Here is a 15,065-nt window from a genome sequence, read left to right as displayed (position 1 = left end):
CGCACATCCGGGATCTTGAAAGGTCTCGACAACTCGCGCAGTACTGGCGCGAAATAATTTTGCAGTGTGAGGTCTCTTGGCAAAGAAATTTTCAAAATTACTACGTATTTTTAAATCCTATTCAGCTAGTCTGAAAGTTAGAACTTGAGACAAACATATTTATTTTGGCTCCTTGTTATGCCGATGACTACAAACGAGAGCAGGGTAAACTTAACTTCGAGGAAACAGGGTTTAAGCGATTTGCGACGGGAAAGAGATCGCGAGAGATCCAGAAAACCCGGACAAAAAGCAGGCGAAAAAGTATAGCAAAGCGCCTGTCGAACCTGGTAGCAAAGTAGCGAAGAAAAGCGACTAAAATAGCAAGAGAGGTGCCGAGAAAACAGGCAAAGAAATAGCGGAGAACAAGGGAACGGAGATAAAACGAGCAGACGAGTGTACCTACTGCGGCCAACTGGTGAAGGTGAGTACAAAACTGCAGTGTTTCCGTCATTTAATATCTCTACGTTTTGTCTTAAGCTTACTTTATACGCAAAGTAAGCTTATATTTACGGCACATTTTACTTGCTTTCGCCACTAAGCATTTGCTTGTGACATGAACAATGTTGAAAAATACTATTCGTTAAAATTCAGTTTTACCAGGTTTTACTGATCAAATAGGAGGATTTGATTATGTAAACAAATAATTGTTGGGCCTTCGAGGAACGAATTCACAAAGAATATCACTTCAACACATCTCGAAGAAAATTAAGCTTACGATTTTTAAATGCTTGTGATATGATTCTTTTGTTTTACAGTGCTGGAAGAGCAGCTGAGATGAGAATGAAAGTGATGTCAGTTTGCACGAAGCACCTGGAATTTCGTTAACTCCGAGTGAAATAGATCGATTCAGTGTATGCAGTTTATTGATATTCATGATGGAGGTAAAATTACTGTTCATTTAGTCAGAGTAAATAAACTTCAGCTTCATTACTTAGCTCTTTCGTTCCCAAATATATTAAATAATCCACTTGTCATGTAGTTCTGTTCACTATTGAGCGTTCATGTGGATTACATAACAATGTCAACAATTTTGAGATTTTGAGGTCTGTTTTGCTGGTTTCATTCAGAATGTCAACAGTAAATGTTATATTTGTCATAAAAAAATCACAATCTTGTTGTGGAATTTGGAAAATGCACACAACAAAGGTTAATGACTACTGGAAAACTGGAATCTTTGTGAGTAAATTCATGCCATTTTAGACACTGTATGCAGCTGTGCATGCAAACTTATTAATTAAATGTGTATCTTTAAAAATCTTAGTATTACTGTTAAGAGAAAAGCTGTTAAGATGTGGCAATGTTTTTCCTATGCATGTACATGTATATATAGGGGTAGAGGGGAGGGGGAGTATTTAAAGGCCAAACCTTTTAATTAAGAGGGGGTGTAAGGGTTTGCAGTGATGCTTTGAGTTTATTAAAATATTTACAGTAGAACCCTGCTAACTCGAACTCTGAAGGGAAACAAAAATGAGTTCGAGTTAGCGGGGTTTTTCGAGTTAGCGGGGTTGATTGAATATTTTATTTGCCAAGTTAATAATTGATAGTTTACTGATTTTTAAGCACTTCAGTATACAGTACTGTGCAAATTGAACTTATCTTGCCAGAAACTCTAAAGCGACCACACATTCTTTTGTTAAGAGTGGAAAATGACTGTCAAATACATGATCTGTTCATTGCTATAATCAATGGGCAACCATTGCGAGTTGCAAGTTCCGGAATTCGAGTTATCAGGGTAAAAAGTTTGACCCAAATTTTGTTCAAGGGAAAAAAAATTTAGTTCGAGTTAGCGGGGTTTTCGAGTTATCCGAGTTCGAGTTAACCGAGTAAAAATGACTGAAAAGTGGGGTCAAATCCAAGGGAAATGGAAGTGAGTTCGAGTTAGCAAGGTTGTTCGAGTTATCCGAGTTCGAGTTACCGGGGTTTTTTTCTGTAGTTGACTTCGCAGTTATCAGTAAAAAAAAAATAGTCTGTGCTGATACATCTCTGTTAAATATATAAGGTATCCTTTCGCATCCAGTGGTTTTGCTTCACTTTATACAAGCTTGCGTTAAGTGTTTTGTTTTATAAATTATTGATATTCATGCCAATTAATCAATTTTAATTTAATCTGTGGCATTTGACTTTTTTCAGGGTTAACATGAGTTTCAGAATTTGCAGAGCCACAGACACAAAAACAGAATGTGGACAAGCGGAGAACAAGGGAACGGAGATAAAACGAGCAGACGAGTGTACCTACTGCGGCCAACTGGTGAAGGTGAGTACAAAACTGCAGTGTTTCCGTCATTTAATATCTCTACGTTTTGTCTTAAGCTTACTTTATACGCAAAGTAAGCTTATATTTACGGCACATTTTACTTGCTTTCGCCACTAAGCATTTGCTTGTGACATGAACAATGTTGAAAAATACTATTCGTTAAAATTCAGTTTTACCAGGTTTTACTGATCAAATAGGAGGATTTGATTATGTAAACAAATAATTGTTGGGCCCTCGAGGAACGAATTCACAAAGAATATCACTTCAACACATCTCGTAGAAAATTAAGCTTACGATTTTTAAATGCTTGTGATATGATTATTTTGTTTTACAGTGCTGGAAGAGCAGCTGAGATGAGAATGAAAGTGATGTCAGTTTGCACGAAGCACCTGGAATTTCGTTAACTCCGAGTGAAATAGATCGATTCAGTGTATGCAGTTTATTGATATTCATGATGGAGGTAAAATTACTGTTCATTTAGTCAGAGTAAATAAACTTCAGCTTCATTACTTAGCTCTTTCGTTCCCAAATATATTAAATAATCCACTTGTCATGTAGTTCTGTTCACTATTGAGCGTTCATGTGGATTACATAACAATGTCAACAATTTTGAGATTTTGAGGTCTGTTTTGCTGGTTTCATTCAGAATGTCAACAGTAAATGTTATATTTGTCATAAAAAAATCACAATCTTGTTGTGGAATTTGGAAAATGCACACAACAAAGGTTAATGACTACTGGAAAACTGGAATCTTTGTGAGTAAATTCATGCCATTTTAGACACTGTATGCAGCTGTGCATGCAAACTTATTAATTAAATGTGTATCTTTAAAAATCTTAGTATTACTGTTAAGAGAAAAGCTTTTAAGATGTGGCAATGTTTTTCCTATGCATGTACATGTATATATAGGGGTAGAGGGGAGGGGGAGTATTTAAAGGCCAAACCTTTTAATTAAGAGGGGGTGTAAGGGTTTGCAGTGATGCTTTGAGTTTATTAAAATATTTACAGTAGAACCCTGCTAACTCGAACTCTGAAGGGAAACAAAAATGAGTTCGAGTTAGCGGGGTTTTTCGAGTTAGCGGGGTTGATTGAATATTTTATTTGCCAAGTTAATAATTGATAGTTTACTGATTTTTAAGCACTTCAGTATACAGTACTGTGCAAATTGAACTTATCTTGCCAGAAACTCTAAAGCGACCACACATTCTTTTGTTAAGAGTGGAAAATGACTGTCAAATACATGATCTGTTCATTGCTATAATCAATGGGCAACCGTTGCGAGTTGCAAGTTCCGGAATTCGAGTTATCAGGGTAAAAAGTTTGACCCAAATTTTGTTCAAGGGAAAAAAAATTTAGTTCGAGTTAGCGGGGTTTTCGAGTTATCCGAGTTCGAGTTAACCGAGTAAAAATGACTGAAAAGTGGGGTCAAATCCAAGGGAAATGGAAGTGAGTTCGAGTTAGCAAGGTTGTTCGAGTTATCCGAGTTCGAGTTACCGGGGTTTTTTTCTGTAGTTGACTTCGCAGTTATCAGTAAAAAAAAAATAGTCTGTGCTGATACATCTCTGTTAAATATATAAGGTATCCTTTCGCATCCAGTAGTTTTGCTTCACTTTATACAAGCTTGCGTTAAGTGTTTTGTTTTATAAATTATTGATATTCATGCCAATTAATCAATTTTAATTTAATCTGTGGCATTTGACTTTTTTCAGGGTTAACATGAGTTTCAGAATTTGCAGAGCCACAGACACAAAAACAGAATGTGGACAAGGACATCAAAAGAAAACAGGAAGGATTAAGATTATCCAGCTTGATGTTTGGGTGTCTTCATGATGCTATTTTCAAGAGACTAGTAAATTACATGTAGATTGAAATCAAGAAAAGCTGCAAATGAGCAAAGTTTATATTTTAAATGTTAACGTATTTACAGTGTACTTCAGAAAACAACTTCTTGATTGACCTGTCTCTTTCACATCTTTTTAGATGTAACAAGGGCATTATGAAGTGATCTTTTTAAGAATATGCAGCCAAAACAGTAACAGCAGAAATGAATGGGAGTTTAAAATTGCTATTTTCAATGTTTTGGCTGGTAAGAAACCACATGTGACCAAGCTAAAATCTCTTTGGCCGGTTAACATGACCTGTAAGTGTCCAAATATTTTGAGCCCTCGACTACACAGGACTTACATGTAGTTGTCTAATTACTGTATATCATAAGATCGTTGGTTGACCTTGGGGGAGGTAGTGGAGTTAAAAAGCAATGTAATAATTTGAATTTGGATTGGTAATGCTGAAACTGGTGGTACTGTAATTCTAAAGTATAGACGTTAAAATCGTGATTGCAAGCAATATGCAATACCAATTTCATTCTTATGTGTTGTATGCTGCGTACAATTTATAAGAACAGCTATAATGTTAAAATTAGTGAAATATTCTAAAGCCAGATAAAATTTGCAGTATCCATTAGGTACCATGAAGCAACCAAATTGTGACTCATTTGCTTACTTTGTGAACTCCATGACGAATGGGCAACATGACTCCACAAAAATGTGTACAATAAAGCATACAAATTTTTAAAAGAGCAGTCAAAGTATTGATGCTATATTTTTTTCTTGCATAGTTTTATACACAAGCAAACATGATTCTATTTTTTCTGCGTAATCAAAGAACAAAACTGAGTTTGAGACTCACAAACAATATTCTATCTTCCCAGAATTTTTGTTTTTTTATTTCTGTAAGTGAAGTGAAACCCCTTAAGAGGAAGGGGACTCAAAAAGACATGTAAAAGTAAAAAAGGGGCTATCAGACTTTTTTTTTTGGGGGGGGGGGGTGGGATGGGGTTACAGAATGTCCCTTCTTTGCTTCCAGTTAGTTTCACTCCGGTTTGCTTGTAGTTAGGTTCACCCCTGTTTGCTCGCAGTTAGCTTTATTCATCCGGTGTGCTTGGGATTAGCTTTCACTCTAGTTTGCTTGTGGTTAGCTTTCACTCCGGTTTGCTTGGCATTAGCTTATGGCAATATGCTGTAAACCCTTTGCTACATGTATGACCTCTGCCATTTCCATTCAAAATTAAAATATAGGCAAATAGTGAAAATAAAAACAAATGAATGAATGAAAAAAAGAAAATTAACCATATTCTTAATGTAGATGTATATTATTTCCTTTATACTCTAAATGTTAAGTGATTTGCTAATTTACCACGTGATATGCCTATCTACCCCAACATGCAGCCCTACTACCCCCTCCTTATCTACACGAAGGTTACATAATTACCCGTTTTGCGGCATAATTTCCCATCCAGACTTCTGGATCATAATGCTGTCGGTGGAATTAAAACGTTTTGATTGATTTTGTTTGTTCTCGGCTTATTTGGTGTTGCTGTATACGGTACTCCCATATAAGGGCTATACGGGTATGTGCTGCTCAACAGGGTATGCCTTTTGCCTCTCTGACTCAGAAACAGGGTATACAAATCACCCTTTTGACTGTGGAACACTATCAAGTTTAGCTATGAAACTCCGCTCATTGGTTTTTCTCCAAGCCACAGACAAAGTCAAGTGAGCGCTTTGTGATGTACGCTAGTGTTTTTATATCTATCTTCATATATTTTTCATTGTGGATATTGTCTGGAACAGGGTACCTATTTTGCACTGTTTGTCTGGAACAGGGTCGCAAATTGAGCCGTTTTTCTCTGGAACAGGTCCAGAGTCTCAGTGGCACACCCCTTTAGTAAATTTTAGGGAGTACCTCTCCCCCCCCCCCCCGGGACACGGTAAAAAAAAAAGTAAGTAACAATATTAATATTTATAAAAAAAAATAAAACGAATATTATATTCTTAGCCTTAAAATTGTACAATGGCTTGAATTCAGGTTTCAATAAAGTGCAAAATAATTAACTGGGGAGCTCCGCTTTTAGGCTTGCCTAAATCTATATATTAGTTTCTTTAATACTTGAGCTTATTGTTGATGGTTTCCCGTGTTTAAATAAAGTTTTTACATTACATGTAACACCAAATTCTCAAAACTAACATTACAAGAAATGCCAGTAAGCTGTTAGGAGAGTTAACATTTCATACTTAAGAAAGGAAATGGTTTTGTAGCTAAATTGTTAGCTTTATTGATGGATGGATGGCATTTTGCAATTATGTAAAATCAATGTGAACACTTCCAGTAATCAGTAACACACTAAGATACCATTTTGTGATTGCGCGTTAAAAAACAGCTAATATTAATTATTATTATTAATCCACTATTGCGCCATTTTACCATATTAGGGCAAAAGAACGTGCAAAATATGCCACGTTATTACTCAGTAGAACAGGGCAAAAATACGGGTGGACAAACTTACGGAATACTGGCCCAAACAAAGTGAAAAAATTAGTGGAATAATAAATCCTTTATTCGATGGTTTAACACATAATACACGCGGATATTTTGCGAGTTGCGTAGGATTTTATCCGAGCCCCTACGGGGCTTCACACAAAAATGGGGGTTGTCTGTGCTCGTTTAGGAGCAACAGCACCTTGTTTATACCCAATAAATCCTTAGAATTTTACCACGATTATAGTCACGATTGCTTACTAAATTCACGTTTCCGACGATAATTTCCTATTCTACACTGAGAATTGGTCAATATCTATTCTACAAAAAGAAAGTTATTACGCTATCAAAACAACAGAAAAATGATAGGTCACCATACTCGTTTTCGAGAAAATGTTGATATACCTCTGGTGAGGTCCAGCCACAAGAAAAGCCGCCATTTTTTTTTGTGAGCGCGCGCTAAAAACGTGTGAAATTGTGCGCAGTAGGGATGCGCAATGCAATACTGAGGAATGACCCTTCATTACATAAGCCACGAGTCATGAGCTAGCGTCAAAGAGTTAAAGTTTTTGAAAAAAAGTACGTTATAATCCTTTTAAACGCAGTTTGCCAGTACACATGTAATCTAACTAACCCAGTTTTATTGCTGTTAGTTACACTTCGATTTATTTGCGGCTCGGACGCGTGCTGCGAAACTTGCATATGAAATAGACCTGGTCATTGGGACGGGGACGTTCATCGGTAAATTAGACGATAAAGGAGACCAATGTGGACGTGGCTCAATTTTTTGGACCCGTAATAGGAGGGTCTGAATGGGGTTAACCGACTATCGACAAACGGCGAAAAATATAACTGACAACCGACAAAGTAATAACATTTTAACTGACTACCGACATGTGGACCTCCCCATTCAGACCCTCTAATAGACCTTTGACATGCCTGATCTTTCTATTTCCTTACATGCAACCGAAATGAGACCTCGACTTCTAAAAATATTTGGCTTCTGTTCAGGGCATCCTAAGTTGGACCAAATCTCGTATACGTAATTTACACCCCTGAGCGAGACGACGAGCATCTCTGTCTTTTCCATACGGGAGTCACCCAGGGATGTCCGTTCAGTTCCACTTTGCTTTGCTTGCGATTATTTTTTATTTGTTAGTGAGGGTAGCACTAATTACATTTACAATTTTGTGAACTATTAAATCAAAAGTTGCTTAAAATTCCAAGGTGCACCAGTTAATGTGGTTGTTACTTAAAACTTCAAATTAATTTAAAATTTAAACCATAGACTCATGATTCATTGGTTCATTTGACGCAGAAAAACTTTAATTTTTTTGAATAGGACAAAATAGGTGGGGTAGTGAGGAAGAGGAAATTGGGGTAGCCGGGCAAAGTGCTTTCATTATATAATGAGCTACGACACGGACAGTGCCGATGAATTTATTTAGCAAGCGTTGTTTGCGTGACTTAAAATGTTAGCTAAAAGGCCCACAGACGGATTTCTAGCCGCGCGCTGATAAGGTGCTAACACGGAGCGGCGGCGCGCTATATTGCGTACGCACCAGATGTGCAAAAAAACTTTTCTTTCGGAGCATTTTACTTGAAGTTAAAAATAAGTAGATACAGTCGAAGCTCTCGTAAGCGGACACCCTCGGGACGAGAAAAAAGTGTCCGTAACTGGAGCTGGCCGCTTACGAGAATGGTTCTCGTAAGTGGCCACTAGAGGTGAAGGGGATACGGGAGCTTGCCTAGCTAACAAGTGGTGTTTCAAAATGTAACCGGACGTGGATGATGACAAAACAAACACTGAAATATGGTTCTGTAATTACTGTAAAATCATTGTGACGAACGGCGATGTAAAGTTAATAAGAAAAAACAAGATACAGAGGTTATTTATAGGATTTTCTTTTGGGTGTCCGCTTACGGGAGCTTAAAAACAAAGAAAAAGTCAAAGTCGTAATCTCTGAAAGTATCCGCGGCCGCTTACGGGAATGTCCGCTTACGAGAATGTAAAAATACAGAGTTTGTATGGGAGTTAAAACGGGGTTTCAAACAAGGCGGCCGTAAGTAGAGCTGTCCGCTTACGGGAGTGTCCGTTAAGAGAGCGTCGACTGTAGTTATCAAAACATCCCCCTGACAACCTATGGTGCTCTGCGTTGGGGTCATCTGTTTGGTGGCGTTCCATTCAAATGCTTGTTTACCACCTTAACTTGCGCCAAAAAAGTACGTTTTCCGATGGCAATTGTCATACCTGCTGTTGTTAAACCAGGGATTTCAATAGTAATCATCAACAGCCAAGTCAATTCCCCATCAGACAGCTCTCGAGTTTAGCAACCCGTACCACCTTATTAATTTTGTGTAACTGATTTATGCTATTTTCCTTTGCCGTGAATTTAGCTGCGCATATTAGTTGTTCCATGTCTCGCGCATTTTAAATGTTGTACGTTAGCCTTAAAATGCACCATATTTGAAATGTTACGCCATTGCCTGTACAAATTCAAACCGCCAATGAAAACGAACTCAACTGATGATAATCGTTGAACGATCAAAACATTTCTTGTTTGCGGTAGTTGTCGATTTTTTAGAAATGCTTTTGCTCGTAAAGAAAGACTAAACTTAAATCGCGCATTGTCAGTTTGGCAACGACAGAAGGTATATACTCTGGCGGTCTAATCCAGTGTTCAAGTGTCTGTTTGCGATACAGTCGTATTTATCTGGCCGCTTATGGTCGAGTAAATAAGGGTGATCGCGGTCTTGAGGATAAAACGAAAGCTATTTTGGGTTTAGGGAGAACAAACTATGATGGTTTGTGGTGCGATGCGCGACCCCCTGTAATAGAATAGTAACATAGAAATCTCTAAAGAAATTTCGTGCGACTGTGTGGCGCATATAACTAGTGTATTGAAACGATAACTTTTAAAATGTAAATGAAAATGAAAAATGCGCCAGATGGTAGTAAAATGTTTCCATACGTTTCGGGGTTACTGCCCCTTCTTCAGTGGAAAATGTGAGATGGCATTTCACATTTTGTACTTAAGAAGGGGCAGTAACCCCGAAACGTATGGAAACATTTTACTACCATCTGGCGCATTCCCCTATAATAGACCCTCACGACACCGTCCATTCAAAATAATCGGGTTGTCGAGCCTAAAACTTAATGACGGCAAAAGCCACATTGAAGCAGTTTAAAATACTATCGCCAACACTCAATATAATAATTCAGGTTGATGTCTTTGTTAAGAGATTTCGTGCTTTCAAAAAGAAAAGATAGTAAAGATTTAATTACGCGATTTTTTTGACCGCACTTCCTTTGCGGGTCTTTGCGAGATCAGTACTGTAAGTACAAAAAAAACGATGCATGAACAACGCCTGCAAATACCGCAAGCCATAATTTTTTGTCACCATAATCTCACTCAAATTACAGTGCGACGCGCCTTACCCACACAAACAAACTTACTTACAAGTGTCATCTTGTAATATTTTAAGTTTCCACTGCGTTTTGTTGATAAATACGATATAACACGTATCCATTAGATCGTATTCAACTTTGCAAGGAGGCATGTTTGTCAAACAAATAATAATATTACCAGATTATACTTGTAAAAAAGTTTGTTGGGTGGCCAAGGTAAGGCGCGTTGCACTGTAAAACTTTCCATGCGACTTATAAATGTCTTCGCTTTCTTTTATTGCTAAGTTACAAAAAAGGTTAACATCTAAGTTTGAAATTAAACGCTTTATTTATTAGGCCTGAAGTGTCCTTAGCTTGATATTATATTTCAAACTGAACACAGCACGACGGTGCATTTCAATTTTATTCCTGCTGCCTTGAATCACAGTCTGGTATTGAACACGCAATATTTCATTTAATGAAAAAAAGAAAACCCATCGTATAAGGTCAATAAGCCTCCAATTCTCAAGCCACAAATAATATTTACAAGAAACGCAGGCAGCGTGGCCTAGTGGTTAGGGCGCTAGACTTGTAATCCGGAGGTCCCGGACTCAAATCCTCCACCCTGCCACTAGTTGGATTTGTAATTGTCTTCGGTGCCCCCGATTTCAACTCCTCCACGCTTTGTACATAACCAACTGGTTAGCCTCCTGCTAGTTTGGATTTTTAACAAGTTTCTGTTCTATTTACAATATTTGTCTGTTTGTTTACAGTGTCCTAATAGGCCAGTCTACGTGCGAAACTATTCAAATGAAAATGAGTTTGGTTTGCATGAAAATGGATCTGTATGTGAAACTCTTTTTGATATCAATGGTTTTGCACGTAGACTCGTTTTGAAACAGAGGCAAAGGGTAACTCGGAAATGGCCTATTAACACAACAGTGCGAAAAAGACATCGATACTAAAAGTAATTTAATTTTTTTATTGTCATTTTAATCCACTTCAACCTGAGAATGAAGTTCACTGGAAAATGTTTAATCTTTATTGATGATACTAATTGTTTATCTTTCAGCAGTAGCAATGCGAAATCTTTTTTATACAAAGAAAATTCAGTTACTGAAACATTTTTTTGAAAGGAAAACGCTTGGCAAATTCATCATCATCATCATCATCATCATCATCATCATCATCAAGTCTCGTCCCGCCAGTAGGCGCATAAGGCCGTGCTTGGCAAATAACTCGGATAATATTCAAAAGCCCAGCTGCAGATAAATATTACAAGCCACCACAAAGAAAATATAATTGCAGTACTGTAATGCAGAGGATTGATTTAAATCCTTCTTCACCATATTTTTGGCAAACATTAAACTCTCGGCGATCGATGTATCGGATACTCTTTACTTAATAAATTAATGTGCAATAGAAAAGTTATAAAACAATTAAAATACTTTAAAAATATACCATCATTTGCAACATGTTTTGCAGCTTTTGCAGGTGTATCGCTTTCCATTTATATTTTCATGAAGCCTACTTTAGTTACATGGGAGAAAAATAACGTATCGTGCTTTCCTTTGAAATAGCCGAAGTAACAGTAGCAGCTGTTGTGCTTTCATAGTACTGATCGCTAAAAAACTATAACAATAGTGTTTTTAGGTAAAGCTCATGCAACTAAGGAAATATCTCTCTTTAGACAAGCCGCGATATTTAATTGTCCTCCCTGATTAAATCGATGAGAAATGGCTCAGAGGAGGGATATTATCGCGCGCTTTTCTTTGAAACAGGAGGTGAGAGAAGCAGCTGTTGTGCTTTCATAGATCGCTACAATACTAACAATAGTGTTTTTAGGTAAAGCTAAATGCAACTACAGGAAATATCTCTCTTTGGACAAGCCGCGATAGTTTATTGTTCTCCCTGATTAAATCGGTGAAAAATGACTCAGAGGAGGGATATTAGCGGCAAGCCATTAATGCCCTTACAAACTTTTAATGAAAAATATGCTTTGTACACAAGAATGGATATTAAAAGACCTTGTTATACAAACGATGAGCAACGCTATAAATTTGTCAGGTGGAGTTATTCTATTTTATTTTACAGCACAGTGTTGTAGTTTAAGAATATTCCACCTCACTTCAGTCTTGGCTACAGACTGCTTCGCCATGTACCACAACGTGACTAATTCATCTACAAAACCTCCTCTAATCAGAAATTCTGCTTTTTATGCATCAACTCTTTCATCTTCAGTTCTTTACGCCATTTTCTCGCCTGTAACAGTGATTGGAAATGCTCTTGTCTGTGCGGCAATCTGGAGGAACCCGTCTCTCAGAACACCTTCTTATATTCTGCTCGCTGGATTGGCCTTTACCGACTTTTGCACTGGTTTAATCGTTCTGCCGTCTTTTGTTGCAAATGGGTTGATCTACCTAACAGACCATCGGAAGAACTCAGCGGGCAAAAATAGCCGGCCAACCGCTTCTTTCATAACAACAGCTATTGGTAATAGTTTTAGCTCGTACTTTTTTCTAGTTACGATACTGGTCATGACACTGATGTCCATCGAGCGATGGCTGCACATGTCTCGTCGATCTTTGGTCACTGTTCGCCGCGCCTGTTATGCAGTTGCAGTACTTTTGCTCATTCCGATCCCATTGGTTGTGTTTTATGTTAAAGACGTCACTAGCTTCTTAGTTAGGGTAGCTATTATTTCAACGGTATTATTTTGCCTGACTCTTACATCCGTAGCTTACTTTAAAGTTTTCCGAATAATTCGTCGTCATCAGCAGCAAATTCACGCCAACGAATTACCCCAAAACTTTGCTCAACCAGCGATCAACTTCCAGAAGTACAAGAAATCCGTTTTCACAATCCTTTATATTCTTGCTGTTTTTTACATATCTTACCTCCCCACAGTTGTTTCTATAGTGTTAGTGCTAGTTTTGTCGTTAAATGAATTCACTTATTTATTAGTCACCGCTTCAACAATACTTGTATATTTATCGCCATTTCTTAATCCTCTTCTGTACTTGTGGCGGATGAATGATATTCGAACTGAAGTCAGTAATTTAGTTAAAAAAAGGTTTTGTCATCACAACTAGATAACAAGTACAGTATAACGTGATTGAACATTTTTTTGCCCGTTCCATTTTCGCGAAATTAAGTTCCCGCGAAAATAAGTAACAACAAGGTGCCTATCCATCTGAGTATGATATTGCTTTTTCCAGAAAATACTACCCGGAGCATCATGCTATCGTTTAATATGACAGTCGTGTTTTTATTTATGGGAAGAAATCTTCCCTTTATCCTCTTCTTTATTTCCGGATAATGAAAGTTATTCGAAATGAAGTCAGAAGATTAGTTAAACCAATACTCTATAAAAACACGCACAATAGGAAAGACACCATTTATGGAAGAGAAAGGTGTGGGGATAAGAGTTGTCCTGGACCCGAGAGCTGCCTGCCACATGTGAGGCCAATACTCGGAGCTAATGTCAGCGACAGAGTGGCATATAAGACCGTGAGATGGGTGTCACGGGGCACAGAGGCGGGGTGGCGTGTACCTATGCCAAGCTCCTGGAGGGATGATAGCGAGAGGAAGTGGAATGTGACCACCGTTTCTCACCCAAGCTAGGGCAACCCAGGCATCGCTTCAGTGTGGGACTGAAGGGTTGTCGCCAGCAACACTTATCCCCAAAACCATTTATTAACAACTTACAACTTTAAAGGTATTACAAGATTACAGTAAACGAAATTATTAACGACTGTTGCTCTGTATCTCTATATCTTCAATTCGATGAACCTGAGACCTTTAATATATTTTATACCAATAGAATTCACTTAATATTGACTTTTTGAAACAATGAAAATTAATTTTTAACACTTCTTTTAACCGTAATAGAAAGAAATTATTAACCGTGAGCCGCTAAAAAGCCAAAATATTAACCGTTAACCTTAAATGCCACAACCCCATTAGTATTTAGAAAAATACATAACGTCTATATAATGGAACAAAACGAAGCAGATAGAAAGTAGGCGCCAAAGTTAAGAGCTACGCCTAAGAATGGTAACCTCTGAAAATGCGAGGTGAAAGCGGAGGGTGGGAGGGGAAATAAACGCTTGAGCAAAGCAAGAAACTGAATTATGAGTGGAGATCGACGGCACTCGGTATACTTGAGCATGAACAAAGTGAAACTAATTGAAGCTGATTGGCTGGTGATCAGGAAGCACGTGCGGATCAATCTTTTGATTGGCCGCTTACAATAGAGGCCCTATGCCCACTTAGGGCTTTGGCAATAAGTCAGTCAAGTTACAATAGAGGGGGATAAAAATACATGTTTGCGGTTCGAGGGGCGGGAAATCGATTGCCGGAAAATCTCATATGCATAGAGCGCAAGAATCTATTGAGCTAAACATTAACTTCAGTTTATGCTTAGGCAAAAACAGTCATTAAAGCTGTGTTACCGATTCAGTGTACCTCTATGCTAGCCAATAGGCAATGACATCGCCAATTTCGAAGCCAGAGTCAGCGTGCTTTCGGTCAGCGGTGTTCTGGCGCTGACCAAAGCAATCGCGGCCTCTGGAAACGAGATTGCAACAACATTAGAACAGAAACAGAACAGGCACGCCTGCGCTTTGGAGCAACATGATGTCGGACCGAAAGAAAAACGTATTTGGAGCTCTTTTCAGTCAAAGGTTCAAATCAGGGTTTATTTGTGGCCAGATTCTTTTTCATGACAAAACAAACCCAGGGGTATCTCCAATCTAGTTAGGTCACGTAACTTGCGTGACTTCAGCTGTCGCTGGGAGAGCGTTCATGACCGCTGTCACGCGAGTCACTCTATTTTAAAGATATTATATTTTAGGTCGAAGTTCTTGTAGTTTAACGAAGAAATGCAGGATGACAGATGTTGCCCAAATGTCCCTTTCTCGGAAGTAACGAAATCTTCAAAACTTTTCTGCTCAATCAGCAGGTGCCATAAAATATGGGCTCCTGGTCGTGTTGATGTCCCGCAAAGTCATTTTTTTCCCCGTAGAATATCAGCCGTATTGCAGTTGATGTTTTGGCTGATAAGGT

General features: G+C 38.1%; 1 protein-coding gene and 1 long non-coding RNA gene across 2 annotated transcripts; both read left to right on the top strand.

The window, feature by feature from the left end:
* Positions 1-21: 21 nt before the first annotated feature.
* LOC144629841 (uncharacterized) lies at positions 22-4,874 on the top strand. Its single transcript, XR_013566424.1, has 5 exons — positions 22-460; positions 795-920; positions 2,170-2,293; positions 2,628-2,753; positions 4,003-4,874. It is a non-coding gene; the product is annotated as an uncharacterized LOC144629841 (long non-coding RNA).
* Positions 4,875-11,063: 6,189 nt separating this feature from the next.
* Positions 11,064-14,217, top strand: LOC144629832 (uncharacterized). The gene has a single exon (XM_078488048.1). The coding sequence runs from the start codon at positions 11,984-11,986 to the stop codon at positions 13,088-13,090; it is 1,107 nt and encodes a 368-aa protein (XP_078344174.1). The 5' UTR covers positions 11,064-11,983; the 3' UTR covers positions 13,091-14,217.
* The last annotated feature ends 848 nt before the right edge of the window (positions 14,218-15,065 follow it).

The sequence above is a fragment of the Oculina patagonica genome, chromosome 11 (assembly GCF_052425735.1).
Source record: "Oculina patagonica isolate OP01 chromosome 11, crgOcupat, whole genome shotgun sequence".
Taxonomy (NCBI): Eukaryota; Metazoa; Cnidaria; class Anthozoa; order Scleractinia; family Oculinidae; genus Oculina; species Oculina patagonica.
Note: the sequence above shows the minus strand (reverse complement) of the source record. Positions and strands in the feature narration are given on the sequence as shown.